This window comes from Notamacropus eugenii, chromosome 2, assembly GCF_028372415.1.
Source record: "Notamacropus eugenii isolate mMacEug1 chromosome 2, mMacEug1.pri_v2, whole genome shotgun sequence".
Classification (NCBI taxonomy): domain Eukaryota; kingdom Metazoa; phylum Chordata; class Mammalia; order Diprotodontia; family Macropodidae; genus Notamacropus; species Notamacropus eugenii.
In genome coordinates this window covers 76,890,987-76,916,475 of record NC_092873.1, presented here as the reverse complement: position 1 = coordinate 76,916,475, position 25,489 = coordinate 76,890,987, and the positions used below count along the sequence as shown (strand labels likewise).

The following is a 25,489-nucleotide window of genomic DNA, read 5'->3' as shown; positions in this document are numbered from 1 at the left end:
GTGAGTTTGACATCACTTCCTGAGATAATTCTAGAATGAATCATTAAAGAAATAGAGAAATGATTATAAAAGCCAGAGTGACTTTATGAAGAAAAGATCACCTCAGATTAATTTTATTTCTTTTTTTATAAAGTTATTAAAATTGAAGATGAGAGGAATACTGTAGATCAGGCATTCTTAGCCATATTTGTATTAAGGAGTCTTGAGGAGACATTGGACCCCTTCCCAGAATAATTTTTTTTTAATTTTAAATTTATAACAGAAGGAAATGCTAAATTTCATTTAGAGATTAGTGAAAATAAAGATGTGATTTTTTTTTCCCCCAACCAAGTTCATGGAGCTCCTGAAATCTATCCATGAACTGCCTGGGGATCCATGGACCCCAAGTTAAGAACCCCTGCTATAGAAATAGTTTCTCTGGATTTCTTGTAAAGTGTTTGATAAAGTGTCTTACAAGATCTCATTGTGTTGATTATTTGTTGACTATGAAAAAGCCTTTTATTTGATAAAACTGAATAGTCCCAATAGGAGAAAGAAATAAGCGAAATTCAGATAGATGTTCCCAGAGACCTTTGGATGGGGGAAGAGCACAATTTATACCAAAGTTATTAGAAAGATGTTCCCCAAGAAAGGCTTGTCCCAGATCCAGGGATTTTGTTTTCAATCTAAGCTGCTAACACTAGAAGCATGATGGTCAGTAAAGGCCCTGCAAGCACCAAAGAATATTTGAGCAATATACAACTGTATAGGGCTGAGTGGCCCCTGTAGTTGCCTCTTTACTGGAGGGCTGGTACACAGCAATGGGTATGGATGTTCACCAGGGGCTACTGGGAGAGGACATAGTGATGGACACTACAGATAGGATTTTTAACACTTCTATGAACCCTTGGGAAAACACAAAGTACCAGGGAAAGTAGTCACACAATAATCTTTTGGCTTTTTAACTTTCTTTATTAAAAATTTAATGAACACAAAAACATTTCAATATGCAAAAAAAACAAAAGAGGATTACATGACACTTCACAATTTTAAATGCATCTTCGGAAGTGAGGGTTGGTCACTTCTGAAGTAAACAACTTTGACACAAACTTGTTTTCCTTTCTATTATTTTAGCCGTTGGTTCTCACTTTACTGTTCATCACAGTTTTCATCTTATATGAACTACTTAAAACCCTAATCCTTTCCCAAATTCCTGAAGAGATACCTGGAAAAAACAAGTCACAGTCCAACAGAGAGAAAGTGGAGTATGTAAGAGGTTCCTAGGGAGTAAGGCACCCTTCTTTTAATGCCAAAAAGAGGAATGGGCCCTGAGGTCACATCACTTAAATGTTTATGGGCACCAGACAACTATTTCACTGAGTACACAAGACAAAGTGGTGTCAGTTCCTTGTGGTAGTCATAGAGATTGCTGCAGAAAGCAAAATTCAAGGATGTAAGTAGCTAAAGCAAGCATGAATAATATACAAGACTGACCTGAGCAATCAGTTGAACTGGCTAGGATTGTACCTATGGCTGTAAAGAGCAAAAGTCCATACCTGCTTAGAACTGATTTGGTCAATCAGGGAAGCAGATGGAATATACAGATAGGGAGAGTATACAGAGGCAACAAAAAGAGTCTGGAATGACCCTAAACAATTCACTCAGGTATGGGTCACCAACCTCAAAGCAATAAATCAGTCAACAAGCATTCGTTAAGCACTTACCATATGCCAGGCACTGTGCCAGCATTGGGAATACAAATACAACCAAACAAGACTGTCTCTGACCTCCTGCAGCTTACGTTCTAATCAAGAAGATATATACAGACATATAAAATGAAGCTGAAAAGGGGTGGGGGATTGATGGAGAAGTCGCCCTCCTCAAATGGAGCTTCTGGAAGGAACCTCCCACCCCTCAATCACAGGGAGGAGCCCCAAGGGCAAACGATACCTCTCCATGATGAAGAGATGTCTGGGGGAGAGGCCATCCCCACATCCTTCAGGCAGATCTTCCTTGAGCTTGGAACACAGGTTATTCTTCAGAACAACAAACAAGATGTCTGTGACCACAGGTCCAATTTGCTCCTCTGGGAACGACACCAAGAAGGCCACCAAAGAGAACACAGAGCATTTTTCTACTGGTAGGAATGAAATAGACACATGATTGCTGAATACACTTCAAAGGGGAATTCAGCATCTGGAAATAAGATTTAGGGACAGGGTGCTCAAAACCTTAATCTTTGCTTCACAAACCTTTCCTGGATTCTTTCCACATGGACTTAACAGGACCATGTAACAGTAACAGTGAAGACAGAAGATGCAGAGAATCTGGATCTGTCACTGTTGATCCAAAGAGATAGTAATAATCTAATATTATGAAAAACACTGGAGATAGCTAGGTGACTCAGTAGATGGAATGCTGGGCTGGGAGTCAGAAACTTTCCTAGCTGTGTGACCTTGGACAAGTCACTGATTGCCACTGGAGAAAGAAATGGAAAACTTCTCCAGCATCTCTACCAAGAAAACTCCATGGACAGAGGTCCACGGGCTCATGAAGAATCGCATACAACTGAAAAATACCCCAGGGTCTCTGTGGACTGAGTGACAAACACTGTCTGTATCTGGGCTATATCACAGTATGTTCAGAGTTTCACAGGCAAGTTTTCGGAGTCATAGAAAAGCCTGACACCATTTCTATGTTATGTACAAACCCAGCAAACCTTTCTAGGTTATTGATATTAATTTGGGTCAACTCAAGTGGCAGGAGCAATATTATCTACCAGGGTCACTGCCATAGAGGCTGAGCTAGCTTTTCCTAAGAACTTTACCCCTGCAGGACAGACTAGTTTTTGTTTTTTTTTTAAGGTACTGAAATTGTCCTTTAAATTTGATTGGCTTAGGAGACCAAGGCTCAGGCCATTGACATAGCTTTCTGGTCACCAAAAGGCATAAGAGGCCTGCCCATGTCAAACTGGGCTTGACTGGGAGTTACTACACCTGCCCTGATGAACAAAGGGAAGCCTTGTCTATCTAGATAACCAGTAAGTCTTGGTTGGCTTCTGTTAATTGTTTGTAAGTATTTTATTTCATTCCAAGAGTGAACCTGAATACTATTATGTCCCATTAATTTATGGTACTGTAACAGTACTAAGACGTCAAATTGGGGCTCAGTATCTGAACACCTCAACAATCTATGCTTTGCTCTTCTACAGGAGCTTTGAGGAGTACAGAAGACCATGTTGACCACACATCCTAGAAAAACTAAAGCCTCAAGGTTGAGAGTAGATCCAGAAAAGTTCTAATTTGGTGACTCTGTGGTGCCATAGGCATGAAAGAAATTCAGCTCAAGGTCAAAGTTGTTTTCATTGCATAAGTGCCCAAGGTATGACACAAATGACCTACCTTCATGACTCCTACCTTTTTAAATGATTCCAAAAAATTCTCAGAAATGGAAGAACTCATGAACCACCTAAAAGAGACGTTATTTCATGGCATCATTATAGAGTTCATATGTTTCACCCCATACTTGTGCTATGAAAAGATTGAAAAGATTAGAATATTTGTGGACTTGGATAAAATCACTGTGGATCATTAGTACCCCATATCCTTGAGTTCAAGAAGCCCTGCACTAGCTATAAGGAAGAAAGTTCTAGTGTTAGATTTGAAGTCAATATCACCCAAAACAGAGGATAACAGAAAGACAGCTTTCATATGACAGTGGAATTCTACTGACTTGAGAACAATTTAGAGGACTGAAGTGGCTCCTATCACTTTTTAATGGCTCATGGAGAAAGTGATATAAACAAGAAAACAAGAACTACTTGGTGTTTTATCTTGGAGGTAATTTACCTGGAATGCTTATCATACTTTAGAAAACAATGGAAGAGCATGAAGAAAGATTACTGATCTTTTCCCACCTAATGCCCTTCCTAAGGCTCTATTGGGTTACTCTTCTTACAGTAGACATATCTACATGACTTCCTAATGATGGATGCATATTAACACATGTGGCCATAACAAAACCAAGTTTCTTTTCTTCCCTATGTGTTACTGAAGTATATAGCTATAAGACACCTAACTTCAGAGAGACTTATTTTAAAAGATTGTCTTAAACTCTAGTTAGAATTGAAACTGACAAGTAAAAACATGCCCTGTAAATGTGTAATTTGCATCGCAAATAAATACATTTGCTATTGATGGGGGGGAGGAGATGACTAAATATGAGGTGAACTAGAAGCTGCTACTTGTCTAAAGCAGTCAACTGACAAATGCCAGGTCTACTGAGCCTCTATCATGAGCACCAAACCCAAAGAATTTAGAAGCCTCCTAGCCTGGTCAAGACTGAGGGCTGCTCCAGTGAATTAGAGCTACACTGGGACTTAAAGGCATTTACATAAGAGGCAAGAACACCAGAAATGATAAAAACAGTAAATAGGTCTTTAATATGAGCATTTTAACTCACACAAAGATGAAGAATGAAGCACATGAGACACTGGGGCTTGACAGAAGCAGATGAGGCTTATTAGGGATGTTGCCAGAATCTCAGACACAATGATTTTCCAGAAGCAGCTGGAGGAAAAAGGGAGAGGCCACCTTCTTGGTATACCAAGCTCTCATCATTCTTCCTTGCTTGATGGGATGCTTGAATACCAACTCTCTTTATTCTTTCCACATGAGCGCAGCTTGGTGAAAGAGAGAATGGTCAGGGGATTTATAGGAAGGAGTAAAGTTTTGCTCAGACATGTCTGACTGGTTTTTCATTTCTTATATCACAGACATTGAAGTGCCAAGGATTGTCAATCAAGGTCTAGTTGGACTGGAAGTTTCTGGCATGAAAGATTTCAAGATGTGTTACAAAATTTTAAAAAGGTGGCCAAGGAGGAGGGGGGAGGAGAAGAGTCAGGAGTAGGGAAATGGTTTAGAACAGAAGCAGGCTACTTGAGAAGACAATATATACCCAACACCATCACTACCCAAAGAGGATTTTTGAACTGCCAGGAGAGTTGAAAATGTTTCTGGGGTTTGGTGAATACTATCACAGATGCCAACAATCAATCTGTAGATACAATGCTGAGACACAGAAGCAATGAGGCAAAAAATGACATTCTAGGATAGGATTCCAGGTATCTTTAGAAACTATAGGGATGAGAAATGTAACAAGGCCTTTAAGACCTTGGACTGCATCACACAGGTATAATTACTGACCTTTGTCGATCCCAGCAAGCCCTCTGATACCACAGAGATGGCTTGGAGTCAGCTTTGTGTCAGAACAATGACCACTAAAAGCCTATTGCATTTGCCACTCAGGGAATCACCTCTGATGGTGATGCCTGTCTTCTCATCCATAAATGGAAGATAAAATTCAATTCAATCAAGCATTTACAAAGCAGTTATTATATCAAGGCACTGTGTGGTTAAGTGCTGGGAATACAAATGAAAATCAGATGCATGGATTGGGGAGAAACAATATTGACAAGAGAGGGCTCACTACTGCATATTTTGAGAAGAGACCAAATGCTAACCACTAGAGGGATCAGAAAAGGTTTCCTGCTCAAGGTGGTAACTCATTTAAGAATTTAGAGGATTTGAAGAACATACGTAAAGAGAGAATCCCCTTCAGAAACTCTAAACAGGCCATGCAAAAAGCATGGAGATAGAATACTGAGATCATCTAAGAGCGAGTAGGCTACTTGACTGGAAATTGGCGTATGTGAAGGGAAGTAAGGTGAAATTCTATCTGGAATATAAGGTAGGCTAGAGATAGTTAGTCAGGTACCCAATAAGCATTTACTAAGTGTGTACTATGTGCCAGGTACTGGGGATACACATAAGAAAAAGACGAGCAACTGTCAAGCACTTTAAAACACCAGTCTGAGTTTATATTTTATCCTAGAGGCAATAAAGGAGTCACATGATATCCCTGAGAATGAAACTGTCAACCTTATCAAGAAGATGGCTCTGTCAGCTACGTGGAGGATAGATCAGACGGGGAAGAGACCAGATGTAGGTAGATGAGAATAAAGTGATTAAGGGCCTGAACTAGGATGATGTCTGTATGTTGAGAGAAAGGGAATGACTATAGGTGATGGGTTATAGAACTGGTTGAAATAGGCAAGTGACTGAGTATGGGGGGAGAGGAGGTGAAAAAGCGAAAAACTGAGGATGACTTCAACGATGGGAACCTGAGTGACTAAAAGGATGGTGGTACTCTCAAAACTGGGAAATTAAAAGCGTGGGTTTAAGGAAAAAGTTCATGTGTTCTATTTAAGACAGACTGAGTTTGAGGTGTGTATGGGACAACTAAGTGAAGATGCAGTGATGGGATGCAGGAGTTCAAGAGACAGATTGTGATGGGTTGGAGAGGGGTGTGTGTGTGTGTGTGTGTGTGTGTGTGGTGTGTGTGTGTGTGTGTGTGTGTGTGTGTAATACATATACATATTTTCATTTGTGAATTCTGCATTTGTAAATCTGTAAATTCACCTGTATTTGTAATCCCAAAATCAATACTTGCAGTGATTTCATGGTCATTCACAAACATGCCGATTGGCACAAAACTTGAGTTGCTGGATGCACTCATTCCAAGTTACGGTCAAACGAGGAATTCTGACTTGTTTCAGCTTATACTGTAAACAAGTATCCTATTTGCCATCTACTTAACGTCATGTTTTTCACACTTTTGTGCTTTCTGTTGGTGATCTTGCAGTTTAAAATGGCCCCCCAAAGTAGTGCTGCAGTGTTGTCTAGTGTTCCTTAGTACAAAAATGTTGTGACGTGTCTTACTGAGAAAATACATGTGGTAGATAAGCTTCATTCAGGCATGAGTTATAGTGCTATTGGCTTTGAGGCCAAAATTAATGAACCAACAATATGGTACATCCAGAAAAAAGAAGAAGAAATTCACCAATTAGGATCTATACATGAGACTGCTCCAGAAAGTCTTCAAGTAAATGTGATCAGTGGCTCACAGGAACCTAACCCTCTATTTTCCCTTGGAAGAACTGTTCAGTCATCACTAATTCAGTGTTCACAGTGACTTTATAAAACATAACTACCACAAATGACAAGAATCAATTGTAAATACCATAATAGAAATTAAAATGAACTCATGGGAGTTTATATCATTGAGAGAAGGTGTAGAGAGAGAAAAGAAGATGGGCTTAGTGAGTACCCATCAAATGATGATCCAAAAAAAAAGAAAAAGAAAAAGCCTGAAATGTAGTCAGATAGTAAGAGAACTGAGAATAATGTCAAAACCAAAGGAGGAGAAAATACACTGGAGGGAGTGGTCAGTAGTGTAAAAAGCTGCAGAAGTTCAAGGATCAGTTAAGAGTGCATTAGTAACCTTTGTTGGAAATAGATATCGCAAAGGGTTGAGAAATGATGGATGTGAGGAAGATAATGAACTTAAGTGGCCTTTATTAGGAATCTGGCCACGAAAGGAAGAAAAGGTAAAGGACCACATCTTAAACATGTGTCAGGGTCAAGTAAACGTTTTTTTAAGGACCTGGGATATTTGTAGGGAATGAGTCAGTACATTTCTAGAATGGGTAGAAGTTGCGAAGAGGCAAATTTAAGCTTTATGTCAAAACAATTTCTTTATAATTAGCAGCCCAGAAGTGGAATGGGCCACAAGACGTGGTAGGTTCCCCTCCTTTTGAGGTCTTCAAGCAAAGATGGGATGGTCCCTTGTCAATTATGCAGAAGAAATTCCTTTCATATAGAGACTAGGCTAAACAGCTGCTGGGACCTCTTTCAAATCTCAAATTCTGTGATAGATGGAAAATGAGAGATAGGACTGGGAGAGGGTGATGAGAGAAGGCACAAGCTTCCAGAGGAGATGGGAGGGCATGGTAACTGGCCTGGGAAAGAAAAAGAATCACATCCCCTTCATCAGAAACTGAAGCAAAGGAAAAAAATGGTAGATGACATATAGTAGTTCGAAGGCACAGAACAGAGAAAAGAGAAACTCGTGACTTTCTCAGGAGTAGCAGCAAAGTTCTCTACTGAAAGAAAGCAAGGGCACACGTAGAAGGCTTGAAGAAAGAAGAGAGTCTGAAATATTTGTGGTATGATTTTCAATCAGGAAGCATGAAAGGACTACCATGCAGTATGAGGGGTGCAGGTAGGATCAGATAAATTTGTAGTGAACTCAATATAGTGATACGACTTATGTTCAGTGACTTCAGTTATATGACACTCAGTGTTAAGCTGTAGCTCAATAGAAATGAAAAATGATGGTGAGAATAACCCAAAGTTGTGGTTAGCAAAATATCAACAGGAAAAGGACTAGGGCAAAAAGAAAACATTCTATGGTGTTTGAACATATACTAGTTATCTGTAGGGTCAGCACTGCAAAAGGAGACAAGTGAGTTGAGAGCAGGGGTGACAGACTAGGAAAGCCTCCAAGTACAGGAGCTAGAGGTTTCAGTGAGGAGGAAGCATAGATTTAGGAGTGTAAGAAGAAATCAAAGGCTATAACAGAGGTGGGGAACCTGCAGTTTTGAGGCCACATGTGGTCCTCTAGGTCCTCAAGCATGGCCCTTTGACTGAACTCAAACTTCACGGAACAAATCCCCTTAATAAAAATCCCCTTAATAAAAATTAATAAAATTAATAAAAGAATTTGTTCTGTAAAACTTGGACTCAAGTTAAAAAGCATCCAAGGTGCTAGAAGGCCACAGTTTCCCCATGCCTGGCCTAGGTTGAAATTTGAGAGGAATTCCAAAATTCTGGATTGCAGATATATGAAATTTGCCGGAATGGTGAGGTCAAGGGTATGATTATCAACTACGTATAGGTGAGATGGAACAACACTGTAGGTCATGGGAACTGAGGTTGATAAACTGAGTAGGCTGAGGTGTTTTTGAGGATGTCTACTTGCCAAAGTTTCACAAATCTGAGGAAAAGAATAGAAGATTTTAAGAAGGGGATTAACAGGATCTGGATAGGATGATATACATAGATGGAATTCACTTCAAAAGATAAATAATTGTTGAGTGATAATAAAAGAGGGAAGGTCTGGAAGAGGTAATGAAAAATAAAATTGACCAAGATTCTGGTCCAATATGTTGGAGGCTATAAAAGATGCCCCTAGTACTTGAAGAGGGTGGCTATGGGTGAATCGGGGTCTTCTAAGGAAAGCCAGACTTTTACTAGTACTAAAAGATAGAAGAAAGGAAGAGGAAGAGGTCTAAAAAAAGGGAAGTTTAAAAAGAGAACTGAAGTTTCAGAGGGCTCGATTTAAAAGAACCAAGGAAGATAAACGGGGACTAGGGTTTTCATAGTACATAAATGTCAAATGAATTCATATAACAATCAGCGTGGACTAAGAAAGTCTGATGATGGAGAAGAGACAGATAAGATTCAACTAAGAGAATAAAGGCACTGACGGGAAAGAAGGTATAAAGCAAGCACATGCAAACAAGAAAAGCACAAAAAATCAGATATGATAAAGTAGACCAATATACCTTGAATGAAAGGCCAGAAATGTCTCACAGGAATTAAGCCCACAAAAGGCCAATGAAGCCAAACTTTCAAATATACAATAAAATCTGGCTGAGGAATTCAGACTTTATCTTCTAGGTAATGGCATAATAAAATCTGGTCTGGAAGGTACTTCAGAAGTAATAAAATCCTACCCATATCTGAAGCAGAAATCTCCTATACAGAGTTCCCAAAAAGTGGTCATTCCTCAAAGACCTCTAGATGTAGAGCTATCTCCCAAGATAGCCCTTTCCAACTTCTGGATAACTATAGTGTTGAGTAAGTTTTTCCTTACACCAAATCAAAATTTGGCTGTTACTTATCATCGACTGGCCCCATTTTGTGATATGAGGGAAAGGAGTATAACCCTAATCCCAACCTTCTTTTATAAAATGGCCACTCAAATATTTGAAGATTAGGTTCCTACACTTAAGTCAGGGGTCTGTGGGCTTTTTTTTTAATGTTTATAACTATTTCATCATAATTGGTTTCCCTTGTAATTATGTATACTTTATAATTTTTAAATTATTCCAAAAAGGGATCCATAGACTTTACCAGACTGCCAAAGGGGTCCATGACACAAAAAAAGATTAAGAACCTCTATCCTTAGTATTTTCTCCAGGATGAACACTCCCAATTTCTTGAAATGACCATCACATGGCATGTTTTCCAGTCCTGTCACCATCCAGATCATCCTTCTCTAACTGAGCTTCAGTTTTCCAATACCCTTCCTAAAATATGGCAACCAGAACTGAATATGGTACAACCTAATCAGTGAAGAGAACAACAGAATAAATACCTTCCTCATTCTAGAGGTCATACTTTTATTAAGTGGATGCTATACACTTATTATTTATTAAGATTACATTATCTTTTTTTGTCTGCTATATCCCATTGTTCATGGTGATTTTGCAGTCTATCAAAGGTGCACAGACAGTACTCTCCATGTTGGGGGTCTTTTTTACATGCACTTTTCTAAGAATGCATAATCTATTCCTTGGTGGTTGGAATTCAACCCAAGTGAAAGATTTTACATTTGCCCCTACTGTACTTCATCCTGTTAGACTTATTTAACCCACTGTTCATACCTACAGTCTTTTGAATCCCAGTTCCCTCTTCAAAAATACTAAAAGCACAGATTGTGCAAATAAACCAAAGACAGTTGGCAAAGATCAGATGTTTGTGTAATTTTCACCCTACACGTGACCTAGCACTCAACCTCCAAAGGTGAGTCACCTCCCCTCTATGGATCCCAGTTTTGTCATCTGTAAAATAAAGGGGCCAGATTAGATGATGCCTAATTTCCTTTAAAACTCTAAGATTCTATGAAGAAGTGGGCAGGAGGTTGGAGCTACTGAATCCCAGGGTGCAACTTAAATCACTTCTACACAGGATTATCCTGCCTGCTCTTTGCTTAGTATTTATGTTTCTGGCTTAGAGGTCATAGGGAAAAAATTTATTAACAAACACTGGGACAAAAGACAATATTGATTTCCCTTCATCTTGGTCTCTTTTCACTGTGAACATTCAGAATTGTGTGAGAAGTACTGGATCCTCCTTACTCTTAACAGTCCTAGAAGTGTTTGCTGATTCTTTTTGAAAAGGGGGTACCCATCTGCAGCTTTGCGTTCTTGCTCCATAGAACTAGAAAAGGATCACTGTCCAGATTACAATGAGATCAGTCAGTCCTTACTTTTGTCTGGAGTTATTTCCTTCTTTGCACAGTGAAGACATCCTCCTGACAAGGCAAGGAGAATAACTAACAAATAGTGGAAAATCCCTACATCATTCAGTATCAAAAAACTGGCCTGATAGTCAATCTCTTATTTCTTCTCCTTGAATTTCATCTGTTTTTTTGACAACTGGTCACTTCAAAGATACCAAGGCAGTATCTCTTGTATGCTAGTTTTTATTAAGCTATATACTACCACAAGTACCATTACTTCCACTATCCTACATTAATATAATAACTTCTATTAATTAACATCAGATTACTTGGTATAAAGAAAAAAAATTGAGTAAAATGCTTTCCAGGAAGGACAGCCTACTCTAGAACTTACTTCGAATTTAAGTATATTTTTTCTTCACTGACATAGTTTACAGTTGGCCCAATCAAATTCAATTCAACAAATATTTATCAAGTGCCTACTATGTGCAAAAATATTATGCCAGGCACTAGGGAAACAAATAGAAAAATAAAAGTTTCTGCCCTCAAGGAGTTTATATTAATCTAGAAGTGATGTGTTTGTATGTGTATGTGTTCATACAAAGATCAGTGAAAATAATTTATATACAAAGTAAATACTAAGCAATTTCAGAAGGGAGAGAACACTAACTGGGGGAGAATAGAAAAGGCCTTGTCTTCTAAAGTACCTAAGCTAAGTCTTGAAGGAAACTAAAAAATCTAAGAGACAGGAGATGAAGAGGAATCACATTCTAATCATGGTAGCAATTTCGGGGACCTGAAAAAAGGCATGGAAAGAGATGAATTGTCATACATATGGAGCAGTCAGTAGCCAGTCTGACAGTAACAGAGAGTACATGAGGGGAGTAATTTGAAATAAGACTGGTAAGATAAGTGGGAATCAGATTGTGTTAGACTTTGAATGCTGAGTAAATAATTTTCTATTTTATTCTAGAAGCAATAGGGAAGATTTTTGAATAGAGGAACGAAATGGTCAGTTATGTGTTTTAGGAGTATTAACCTGGCAGAAATGTTGAGGAGAGATTTGAAGGAGAAGAGATACTAGAAGCAGGGAGCCCAAATACAGGCCACTGCAATCGTTCACACAAGAAGCAATGAGGAACTGACCTTTAAGAATATAATTCCCTATATTTCTGAGTCTATGGGACTGCCCCATGGAGATAAGAGTGACGCTACCCAATTGAAGAAACTGCTTGAGACAGGTCTGAAATTTCCATTGGTTTGCATCATGTATATTTGGTTGTGCTGAATCATGTGAACTCTTACTGAAGGCTTTTTCCACATTCATTTTTTTCCAGGTAGAAATTCTTCAATATTCAACCAAATGTGGTATTAAACTAAAAACTTTCCCATATTAATTACATTAGTTTCTCTTTAGTATGAATTTTCTGATGCTTAATAAAGACTGAGCTCCGACTAAAAGATTTCCCACATTCATTACACTCGTAAGGTTTTTCTTTAGTATGAGTTCGCTGATGTTCAATAAGGTGAAAGATCCGATTGAAAGATTTCCCACATTCATTGCATTTACAGGGTTTATCTCCAGTGTGTGTTTTCTGATGATCATGAAAAGTTGACTTGTGCCTGAAGGCTTTTCCGCATTCATTGCATTTGAAAGGTTTCTCTTCAGTATGGATTCTCTGATGTTGAACAAGATGTTTTCTCAGACTAAAAGCTTTGCCACACTGTTCACATATATAGGGCTTCTCTTTGGTATGAATTATCTGGTGTTTAATAAAAAGTGCACTTCGACTAAAAGCTTTCCCACATTCACTGCATTCATAGGGTTTCTCTCCAGTATGAATTCTCTGATGTTCAACAAGACGGAAACGTCGACTATACGATTTTCCACATTCATTACATTTGTAGGGTTTCTCTTTAGAGTGAATTACCTGATGTCCAGTGAGGTATGATTTCTTACAGAAAGCTTTCCCACATTCATTACATTTATAAGGTTTCTCTGTAGTATGTATTCTCTCATGCTCAATGAGACATGAGCTATTGCTAAAAGCTTTTCCACACTGATTACATTCATAGGGTTTTTCTCCAGTGTGTATTTTCTGGTGACGTAAAAGGCCTGAATTCCTAGTGAAGGATTTTCCACACTGATTACATTCATAGTGCTTTTCCCCAGTGTGAGTTCTCATGTGTTCAAGAAGTTGCGAGCGGTGACTAAAACTCTTCATACATTTGTCACATTCATATGGTTTTTCTCCAGTATGAATTCTTTGATGGTCAATAAGACGTGATTTGCGCCTGAAAGCCATGCCACATTCATTACAGTCAAAGGGTTTCCCTCCACTATGTATTCTTTGATGATGAAAAAGACTTGAACTATTCTTGAAAGCTTTCCCACACTCAGTACACCTATAGGATTTCTCTGAATTATGACTTCTCTGATGCTCAGTAAGGTTCCAGGACCGCCTGAAAGCTTTCCCACATTCTTTACATACATATGGTCTCTCTCCAGTATGAATCCTTCTATGTTCAACAAGGTATGAATTACATATAAATCCTTTCCCACAGTCATTACATTTATATGGTTTCTCTCCAGTATGAATTTTCAAATGCTGAAAAAAGCTCAAGCTATTACTCAAAGTTTTCCCACATTCCTCACATTTATAAAGTTTTCCTCCTTTGTGAACATTATGATGTCTAAGGAGACTAGAGCTATTTATGAAAGCTTTTCCACATTCATCACATCTGTAGGGCTTTTCTCCAGTGTGTGCAATCTGATGCTGAAGAAGGCTTGAACTATTACTGAAAGCCTTTTCACATTCATTACATTTGTAGGGTTTCTCAACAGTATGAATTTTCTGATGTTCAATTAGGCCTGTGTTCTGTCTGAAGGCTCTTCCACATTTGTTACATCTATAAGGTTTCTCTCCAGTATGAATATTCTGATGTTCAATAAGTGTTGATTTTCGCTTAAAGGTTTTCCCGCATTCATTACAAGAAAACGGTCTCTCTCCAGTATGAATAACTTGATGTCGAATCAGATCATAACTCCGATTAAACCTTTTCCCACATTCATAACATTCATAGCGACCCAATCCAGTGTGAAGGCTGTGGTGTTGAGTAAGATGTGCCATAGAAATAAAGCTTTCTCCACACTTCTGACAATCATAAGTTTCTTCTTTAGTTTGGAATACTTTAAGTCCAACTATGGCTGAGTTCTGACTGAAAGAATTCCCATATTCATTAAATAGGGGTGGCTGTTCTTCTGTGTGTAATAACTGATAATTATTATCTAAAATTTCCTGCTTCGAAGTTGCCTCTTCATTCGTTGTCCTGGTCTCACCACCTGACATAATAAACAGAAAATGCAAATGTCACCTAATTCTTGCATTAAAGTGAGGAAACTGAAGAAGGGTCAAGAATACAATTCACATATAAATGTGAACAGAACCCAAACCAATTCATAATTTGTGTGGAAAACCAAAGATGCCTTTTGAATCTTAACCTTGATCTAGTTTTACTTCATATCTTACTTTGTCCACTAGTGGTCAGAAAATTCATAGCTTTCACCTTCACAGCAGCCACACAGACAAGGCTACTTACAGTAGCTATAAAAATACTTATCATCCAAAATTTCTTTTAGATCCCCATAGAGCTTCCCACACCACCTTTCCACTCTACTTTCCCATGCTACCACTGGCTCCACCAAACAAAACAATAATTTACAGAAGAAACTGAGGTTCAGAGATATTAAAAAACTTTCCCAAAACTATACAGGGAGTAAGTGGCAGAGTCAAGATTAAAGACAGCTATACTCCCCTACCTCTTCTCCAGGCTAAACACCCCAAGTTTCTTCAACTCATCTCCAGTCTTCACCAACCTGGTTGGCTTCCTCTGGACAGCTTGCCAACATTCTCCCTAAAATATGGTGCCAGAACTGAATAATACAATAAATATGCCCTCCGGTATAGATCAAATAGGCAGAAGAATATCTGAGGATAAAGGATGGTAATGGTAATCTATCTGAGTCTAAGGAATATGCTGTGTTCCAATTCAACAAAAGATAAAGGAACCTAAGCCTCTTGATGGGTAGCAGAGAATACTGAGTAAAAGGGTAAAGTGAGTTAGTTGAAAGACTTCTCTAGGAGTTGGGGACAAAGTGACCTACTGCTCAGAAACTCAGAAGAACAAGACTGGTAGTAACAGCTAAGGAACCAGATGAAAAGTTCCTGCTTCCTCATGAGGCCTGAGAAGGTTAGGGAAAATTTACTTTGAATTAGGGTATAAGCAAGGGGATGCTAGAAAGAGAATACAAACACCTCTAGGAATAGCAGGGGAAAAGGTTCCAGGTCAGGAACATGCTGAATTCATGTACAATTGTGATAATGTAATTGTGATTTTGTTAAAACTTCTTCAATTGGACAAAGCTGGACTCAATATATTTACTCCATATGCTTATGCCTGCCAACCTGTATGCAGTTGTAATACATAAATGTCTCTGATGAGGTGGAACTGACTAAGATTCTTCCTTCCTCTCCTTCCTTACCCAGTTCCCTGAAACTTGGTCTACTTCTCTATTTACAATCCAAGCACTGAACTCTCTAGTATCCTTTCATACTTCCAGCAGGGAGGAGGGAAAGAAGGGAGTGTTATAGAGGAGGAAAGGGGGAAGAAATAAATGATAGTATATCAAAAAAATCATAAAAGAAACTAAGAATGCAAGAAAGGTAAATACAAAGAAGAATTTAGAAATCACACACAAATTAAAATGAAAAGACAAACACAAAAGTGGGAAACTGTTCTAATAAGTGAACTGGTTGAGAGAAAGCCTAAATCTTAACATGTTCCATTACCTACTGAGACTTTTAGAAGCCCAAGAGAGAAAGATGTGATACAGGCAACTGGCTTGGAAATCATCCAGGTAAGATGTCAAGATCTACTGACAGAAGCCAGTCTACTAGTTCAGGATTTCTCCTTTGTACTTGTACTGGTAGTATCTGATCATGAGCAATTTGTATGCTAAGTAGAACAAGAGAGAAAAAAGCTCAGCTGAGCTTTGTCTCATCACTTGTACTTCAATCCTCACCTCAAAAATAAGAATTACCCATGCCCGAAAAAACACTTAAATTTCCAGATATTCCAATGAGGTCAAACATAGACATATTTACAAAGTCAGGGAAAAAATGGGGGGAGGGGAAAATAATATTTACCTGACAGCTCCCTCTCTCCTCATTTCATGATTCAAAGCATTTTTTTTTAATCTGATAAACCACTAGCCCCAGCATTCTGGAGCAAAACAAGTACAGCAAGGCACATATGAAAAACTCCAGCAATTTGGATTGTGATGCAAGAGATTTCCACAGCAACTGGTCCAAATGATTCTGCAAATTCTATAAATCAATATTAAATTATGTCCCAAAATCAAAATCTCCTCATGTCTACCAACTTGTCTCATTATGAAGCATAATAAATGCTCAAATAGTCAAATGACAGAAAAGTCTTTCTTGTTTATATGTGCTTATACATGTCACATACACATGCACACACATACACACATACTCGTATCCACAAACCATACACAGCATTATAAAAGCTAAAACCTGGAAACAAAATTGGTATTCATCAACTGGGGAACTGCTTAATAAATTGTGGTATATGCATACATGACAAACTGTGCCATAAGAAATAAAAACTATTCAGAAACACAGGAAGACTTGAATGAAGTAATGAGACAGTGCAGACAGCAGAACCAAGAGACACAATGATCACAAGAGTAAATGACGACTCTCCAGAGCAGGCAAACACTGATGAATTGTAATGAACAATCTCAGTCCTGAAGAAGTACAAAGGAAACGCTTCCCTGGTCCCAATAAACAAGTTGGAACTACAGCTATGAGATGCAGCACATATAGTCACATACAGTCATCATGGCTTTGCTTATATGCTTTCCTTTGTTACTTCTACTCTATCTTTAATCTCTACTTGGACCTTGCCTCAGTCAAACTGAGACCTGGGAAAGACATTAGCTTAAAAAGGCCAAGATCTCTCATTGCATCCTGGGACATCTCCAGTTGTCCTGATCCGTATCTTAGTCATTGGACTCAGATGACTATGGAAAAGAAAGTGAGGCTGGTTTTGCACAGTCCTCCCTCACTTAAATCCAACTGCAGTCATGGCATCACCTCCCTGATGTGGTAAACTGTGCCACAACTGTATTCTCTTTGAGAACAACAACATTCATTGTTACAATGAAGGGTTTAATGGAGGGAGGAGGCTTAAGGGGAGATAACTGTGGTAAAAATCCAAATATAATCAATGAGGGCCCTAGAACAAAGATAATGCAATATATCTCTTTCCTCAAGGCAGAAAGAAAAGGAACTTACAGGACAGAATATTGTGTGCAAAGCAGAACACTACCTTTGTATCAGACATTTTTGTTTAACCACTCGCATTGCAGGGAAGGGTGTAAGGACAATAAAACAAAAAAAAACTGAATCAACAAAAACTTTTTAAAGCAACTTTTTAAAGCAACAAGTTATTTTAATGGTATAAGAGGGTGGGAGAGAGAAGACTGGGGAATGAGGGGAGGGAAAATAACATATATCAGAGAGAATATAGCGCTGAAGACAATAGGTTTTGATACCTGATTGGATGTGGGGAAGAAGAGAAGGAATTCCGGGTTTCAAACACATCCTGTTCTTAGACTTACAGTAAAATATGAAAACACATGCAGAATTCATAAGGAAAAAAAACAATTTTCACAGGGCAAGGTTAATTGACTGCAACTGACCATAGTTCTCCCAGTGTTCCAGTAGACAAGGTCTTTAGGGCAAACAATGCTGCTGAAGGAATTTCATCAGCAGAGCAAACTAATTGTGTGGGAACCTTTCCCCCTTAACAGAGAGCAAGCGTTTTAAGACTTAGTATATGTAAGTCCTAAGGAATCACTTAGGCACAGAGTAATTTGTACTGGGTCATACAGGTAGTAAACTTCAAAGGACAGGTTTAAACCCAGTTCTCCCTGACATGAAGCTCAGAATTCACTCCACAACATCATTGTGTTATAGACAAAAGTGCCCATGCCGTTCTGTTGATTTTTTTAAAGAATATTCTACACACAGACAGCTAAAGTAAAGAGATGCAGCCATTTCTGAGGACCTGATATGCCTGAGAAGGGGTGGTGTCACACGTCTGTCGGTGCTTACACCACTCACAGGGTGGTGGTTGTTACTGATGCTGTTTCTCCTTCGCTCTAAGAGGACCTGATGCATTGGTATGCAAGTGAGGGAAGGCTGTGCAAAGTCACCAGCATATCAGTGGGGACTCTGGTATTAGTGACCCATGGGATACTCTAGAACCCTGGGCAGCAGCTGTCTTCATAGGACCCATCCCAAATCTGGAGAAGTCAGGGTGAGGGAGGAAAGGCTGGGACCTCACCAACATTACATTTACTGCTTCCCTGAAACAATTCTAGAATACCTTCCCTTTTCATCTTTCCCCTCATGTGGAATTTATTATAATGGGATTTAACCTACATGTGCCCTGGGACTACATTACATATATTTTTATTTTTAAAACTTTACTGCATTTGCTTAGGTAAATATTAAAATAAGCTTGTTTCCTAGCTAGAAGAATCACTACCTGTGAGATAAATGTCTCAACTTCTCAGAATCTCAGCACCTCAAAGTAGGCACACTAATAAAACAATGAAAGTAAGCCTGAACTGTCATTGTAGGACTGGAAGCCAAATACTACTCAAGGAACACTCACTGCTTACTTAACCAGTGAAAGTGAACAGTCAGAGGTCCTAGTAACAGGAGTCTGGAGGCCTGGCCTGACCTCCTGTCCAAGAGCCCAACTTCCTTCCTCTTCTTCCCTGGCACTTGAGAGAAAACTGACACCATTCTATCATAACAGGTCCCTTGAGGGTGGGAGCCCCAAAGTCAAACAGCACGATTTCTCTACTCTTTTGACTAGCAAACCCCCACATCCTTCTCTATTAATAGCAGTGATTCAAAGTCACCAACTGCCTATGGAAAAAACACCCTCATTTTCTACTATCACTTTTTTTCTCTCTCATCTCCATCCCTGGCACCCTCCTGTGTAGAATCTTTGTTCGGCTCTGTCCTTCCTTTCTATTCACCTCTGGACTCCCACTTTATTGTTAAATTTCCATTTCTTCAACCTCAATGGCCCTGACCTCCACCTCCACCAAACAGAATAAGCATAACTCTGATCTCACCATCCCCCATGAGATATCTACCTCCGCAATTCAGAACACTGGAATTCCCCCCACGTCAGTCTCCTAATCTTCCATCTCTCTCTGTCTCACTCTTCCTAAACCTGTTTTCACTTCATTAAAAGGAATTTAATCAAAACAGGATAGCAAGGTATATCAAAGATACTCAATTAACCTGCCACATTCTTGGCACTCATACCAGAACAGAGACAAACGCACCACCAACACCACTACCATAGCCTTCATTTCCTATCACATTAAAAATTTACTCATGTATTTCAAAACAATGAAGAGCCTGCTACGTGCAAAGCACTGAGGTTGAAAAGGAATCCAACCCAATGCAGATAGTGGTTTCTACTTAAAGACAACACTGTTTGAGGTACTATTTCCCACTCTAAAATTACTTTTTTCTGTTATTTTCCAATGATATTTCCCAACAATAAGAAGAACTCTCCCTTGTAAACAATAGAGTTAAGCAAAATAAATCAATAAATGTTTTATTCCACATCTTGATGCAACTCTCTGATAAGAGGCAATAGATAATATCACTGACAGCTCTCTGAAGTCATGATTTATCACTGAATGATCAGAAATCTGAAGCCTTTTACCACTGTTTTCCTTTATATTAGTGTTCTCACTCATTTCTCAATCCCTTTCAGTCTGGTTTCTGACTCTTACCACTTGACTGAAACTGCTTTTTCCAAAATTACCCAGCAACCTCTTTTAACTGCTGAGTTTGATTGCCTTTTCTCTGTCTTCAGGCAGCTAAGTGCAGTAGTCTACAGACCACTGGGTCTGACTTCAGGAAGACCTGAGTTCAAATCCAGTCTTAGACACGTAACAGCTGTGTGATCCTGGGTGAGTTACTTAATCTGCCTCAGTTTTCTTAACTGTAAAATGGGGATAATAATAGCACTTCTCTCCCAGGGAGAGGTGAGAATCAAATGAGATAAAATTTGTAAAAAAACATTTGGCAGAATGCCTGGCAAATGGTAGGCATTTAATAAATGCTTATTTCTTTCCTTTCTCCTTTTTTCCCCCTTTTGTCCTTATCCTTAAGCACTGTGAGGGGGAGGGCAGCAGTCTCATTCCAATGGTACAAGTTTTCTCTGCAGCTCTAGACCCTTCCGATCTTTCCTAAATACTCTTTCTTCAGGGGTCTTTGTGACACTGCTCTTTTCTAGTTCTCCTCTCACCTGTCTATGACTAGCCCTCAGTATATTCTGGTGGATGTCAGTTATCTAGGTGCATCCCTACCCATCAAGGTCCCATCCTGAGACCACTTCTCTCATCACACCAAAACAGCAATTTCATCCATTCCCAAGTGTCCAATTATTATCTCTGTGTAGATGTCCCAGTCACCTCAACTAACTTCTGGACATCTCCCTCTAGATGCCTTGTGAGTATCTCAAATTCCACATGTCAAAACAAGATGTTTTCTTCCCCTATCTAATCTAAAGCTCTATTGTGACTGAAAAAACACCACCATCTTTCCAGTCATCCAAGCTTGAAACAGGCGTCATCTTGCTCACTCACCTCCAATGGCTAATCAGCTGTAAAATCTTGTTGATTCTAACTCCACAACATCTCTTGCTTGCCTCTCCTTCTTTCCACTCACTGGACTACCATCCCATTTTGAGTCTTCATCACCTCTTGCTGAACTATTGAAATAGCTTCCTCACTGGTCTCTATACCTCTAGCCTTTCTGCTTTCTAATCCACCCTCCACATAGCTGCCAAAATCATCTTCTTAAAGTACAAGTCTGACCGTCTCATTCCCCTGCTCAAGAATCTCTAATGGCTCTCTATTGCCTCTAGCATAAATCAACAGTTTAGCATTTAGAGCTCTTCACAATCTGTCTCCAGCCTTACATTTCATATAGAAATATAGATAAATCACCCTGTTAGCTGCTCCTGATTCCATCTCCTGCCTCTATAGCTTTGCACAGGTTATCCAGCATGCGTGTCCTCTCTCCCTTTCTTTCTCTTTGCCTCTCAAGAAGCTTGAGCCCCTTTCAATAACAATAACAGACACTTATGTAGTATTTTAAAGTTTGCAAGGCACATTACAAAGATCTCATCTGAGTTTCTAAACAACACTGTGAAGTAGGGAACAGTTATTGCCCCCATTTTGTAGATTAGAAGACTGAAACTCAGATGCTAAAACACTCACCCGTGGTCATACAGATGAAAAAATTCAGGCAGGATTTGAGGCCCTCTTCCTGATCTTCCTGACTCCCTCACCAGGACTCTATATCCACTATGCTTATGCTGCTTCACCTCCTCTGTGTGGCCCTTCATGGTTAGAATTCCCTCCTTCCTGAAATATCTTGTACTGATTGATCTGTGTACCTATTGTAACCTCACCTGGGAGAATGTGGTTCCTTAAGGGCAGGGCCAGTTTTCCACTTGGTCTTTGTATCCCCATCACACACAACATAATGCTTGCACACACCTGCCACTTAATAAATGGTTGCTGAATTAATATGTAAAAAAAACCAAACTATTTTTTCCACAGCTTTCTTGAAAAGAAAGCAATGTATAAACCTTAATGTGCTATATAAATGTAAATTATTATTTCTAAATAACCTACTGACTGGGAAGTGGAGTGAGATGATCCAGAATTTAATCTAGATCCAGAAATGATTTAGAACTTAAAAGCACACAAGAACATTAATTTTATTTTAAATTGTAAACTTTCACCCAAAATGAATTCATGATTTAGTTGGTTTTGGTGGGGACATGCATGTCCCACACAAAACCTCTGATTTCATCAGAACAGGGAACTGCCAGTGAGGAAATCCTTTCTGCAAATACATGTCAGCAAATGTTTTGAAATTTATAGTCTACAAAAGTTGCCTGGGTCATTGAGTAACTAAATGATTCACCCAAAGTCACAAAGACGGTATTTTTCAGGGATAACACTTGAACCAAGATCTTCCTTATTACAAGGCCAGCTCTCTACTCACTACCCAGGTAGCCTCTCTTTAGGCAAAATAAATAAAACCTCAAGTATTACCTTCACTATTTCTCAAAACAAACATCATAAAGAACAATGAAAATAACTCCTAATTAGGATTATCAAAATTTTAAGTTAAAGACGAATATTGCTTTAATGTCAACTACAAAATAGTTCACACCAGGGTAAGATGTTTATTAAAGGTTATGTGATCGGGTCTAAATCTACTAGAAACAAAGTTCACTATATAAATTATATCTATAAAGAGACACAGACAGGAGGGGAAAACCCAACAGAATAGACTCTACTTCTCACCGTTCTGTAGCAGCATGTGGGGCTCTAGGTTCACACATTCAGATTCATCTGTCACAGGCTGGAGCTGGAGACTCTTTGACTCCCATCCTGTCTGGGTCAAAATCTCTTGTTCAGGTGCCAGGTCCAAGGCCTGTGGACAATGAACATTATAGAAGAATTAACTTGAGCTGAGCAGGCAATTACTATGGAAGCTTAAAAGTAAGAAACATCAACAGCACCCAAAATATTCTGCCCCCTCTTGTGTATTGGGATGTAGTGGCTTTGTCATCAGAAGGCCTGGCATCAAATCCCAGCTGGGCTACTCTCTATCTTTGTGATCATAGGCAAGCCATTTTACCTCTAAAATGATGGAGTTGGAACAGGGTGACCTGAGGTACTCTCCAGCTCTAAATCCTACAACCCAAGAGATTTTACCCTAATGCTGTATGTGTCTTCCATCTCCAGTAGATCATGAACTCCATGAGAACAAGGATTATGTCTGAATTATCTCCTTCTGGGTTCCTTCCAGAATGCTTGACTTGTTTGTTGAATTTTTTTTGAGAACAGGATCAAGAACCTGAAGTCTGGTCTGTTTTCCAAGGTAACAGGAAGGTAAAATAATATGAAAATCCCTAGACCCTCTCTAATAATCTCTGATGAGAGATTAATGTCTGGAATGATACTACTAAAAGAAAAAAATTAATCACTTATCATAAGGGCAAGAAAAAAAACCTTGAAATTCCCAGTCCTATTTAGTGATTCCTCACTAATACATAAAACATAAGGTGCCCTGGTATCTTGAATTCAACTTTGGTTCATCTCACCTTTTCATTTCCTTCATTCTCTGAGATTTGTTCAGCAAAGCTCTTTCCTATATGTTCCTTCTGACATTCCTAATCCAGCTCTATCTCACCTCATTCCTGGATTACTTTTTTGTAACCTAACCAGTCTGCCTACCTCCTATCTCTAATCTATTGTGCATTCCACCACTGCCTTCACATCATTCAATATAAACTTTTAGCAATTCCCAAAGTACAATGTCTAAATTCTCACATTGGGGCCCTCAAAAAAAAAAAAAATCTGGCATCATTGTGTATTTGTCACCTTACCATCACACAACAGGACCCTCTGTTGCATTCGAGACCTGTTGCTTCATTGTACAACAAAATCACCCTAAATATAGCTTTCTGGGAAGGTGCATAGCCATATTTTACTTTTTATTCTATACCCATCTCCTCCAAGAAACATAGACCAGTTCACAATATGTTCTCCACTCTCTGAAATCCTGTCTGTTACTCAGTTTGGCAAAGGACTATCAAATACTGCATCTGTTTTACAGGTTGTAGCAATGACGTTATTTTGGTGTCATCCCCCCAGCTCCTAGCATGACTTAACAAAGGGTGTGCGCTCTCTACTAAGGATTTATAGGACTTCCTCAGAAATTAAAATTTGATACCTGAAAGCCCATGCATAGAATACATCCAACAAATTCACCCAGGATGCTCAAGTTTTCAGTTGGAGGCCCCCATGCTATGTGAACATTTTCCCCATCCACCTGAGCTACGCCCAAAGTGGGGGGAGGTGTAGGGGGGAGGGGGTGAAGGGGAACCTACAGAAAAAAACAGCTTAAGCAGCAAGAGCCATACCACAGCAGCTAACACGGGACCACACCTGATGGGTTCCTTCCTTCTGGGGATCCAAGGCTGGGGGAGCCAGGGCTGCCATCCAGCCTGCTCCGGCTTGGAGTCTGCGCTGGGGGAACTCACACTGCAGGCTCCCCACTGTTTTATGCTGGAGTTTCCAAGGGCGCTGGAGAGCTGGCAGAGAGAAGCGTATTATGGAGGCTGTGTCGCAGACAGACACACGCAGAGACACACGCAGAGACACACGCAGACGCACCGTCACTACAACGACCTCCTCATGACCCAAACAGGGCTGGACCCCAGTTGCCCCTCAGGGACTTACGAAGCGAACCCCGAATTGTCACGGGGCCGTGGCTTAAGAACTCTGGGCACCCCGCACTGCCGGGGTGAGCCACCAGCGACACTGGCGGGGATGGCAGGTCAGGGGTGAACCCGGCTGGACGCCAGAGGTAGGAATTTGGGGGTGTGGTCACGTTGACGTGGAAAGAGGGAGATGGAAGTTTGCCCCCCTCCGGAGCCGCTCCCTGCGGAGGTCTTTAAGTCACGTCCCCCGCCCCCTCTCCCCCCGGCCGCACCGAGGAAAGCCTGGGGGGACCCCGGGGCCGAGACACCCGCACCCCACAACTCCCGAGGCTGGCAACCGCAGCGCCCGCCCTCAGGCTCGCCCCCAGCGGCTGCAGCTTCCTCCCTACTTGGACCCTGCAAGCGGACTCAAGGCGTAATCCTGGGCGGGAGCCACGTGCGCCGCGAAAGGCACCTGGACCGGAAGTGTGGGGGGAGGGGCGTCCGTGCCGGGGCTCCCAGGCCGAGAGGGCCCGCTTCCCGCCGCACTTCCGGTGCCTCTCTGGGATTCGGGAGGCCTCCGAGTGGAGTGTCGTTGGTTTAAGGAGCCGCCGAAGGAAAAAGCCCGGGGTCACGTGGCAGAAGCTGAGCCTCGGGGGAAGCGCGGGTCGTCTCTTGGGGTTGATTTCTCAACGTTTTACAATATTCTCACAAATTTGGCAAGCGTCAACATGAACATTTCCCCAGAAGAAAAACCGGAAAGATGTAGTAGTAGTAGCGGTGGTAGTAGTGGTAGTGGTAGTAATGGTAGTGGTGGTGGTGGTGGTGGTAGTAGTGGTGGTGGTGGTAGTGGTAGTGGTAGTAGTGGTGGTGGTGGTAGTGGTAGTAGTGATGGTGGTAGTAGTGGTAGTAGTAGTAGTGGTAGTGATGGTGGTGGTGGTGGTGGTAG

The 25,489-nt window shown here is 40.1% G+C and overlaps 1 protein-coding gene across 15 annotated transcripts in view; it reads right to left on the bottom strand.

Annotated features, from left to right (window-relative positions):
* Window positions 1-25,024, bottom strand: part of CCDC42 (coiled-coil domain containing 42) — an 84,576-nt gene extending 59,552 nt beyond the window's left edge. Inside the window, exons 1-5 of one of the 15 annotated variants that reach the window (XR_011974061.1) lie at window positions 24,287-24,944; window positions 22,637-22,766; window positions 12,274-14,470; window positions 3,396-3,447; window positions 931-2,116 (exon numbers count right to left, since the gene is read on the bottom strand). Coding sequence is in view for 9 of the 15 variants with exons in the window: in XM_072641076.1 (XP_072497177.1) it covers window positions 12,525-14,470; window positions 22,637-22,766; window positions 24,287-24,340 (2,130 nt within the window). In the remaining 6 variants the exon portion in view is untranslated. Of the gene's footprint in view, window positions 1-930; window positions 14,471-22,636; window positions 22,767-24,261 lie in introns of those variants that run through there. The other 14 variants (XR_011974062.1, XR_011974059.1, XR_011974060.1 and 11 more) reach the window with 14 other exon arrangements.
* Between the last annotated feature and the right edge of the window lie 465 nt (window positions 25,025-25,489).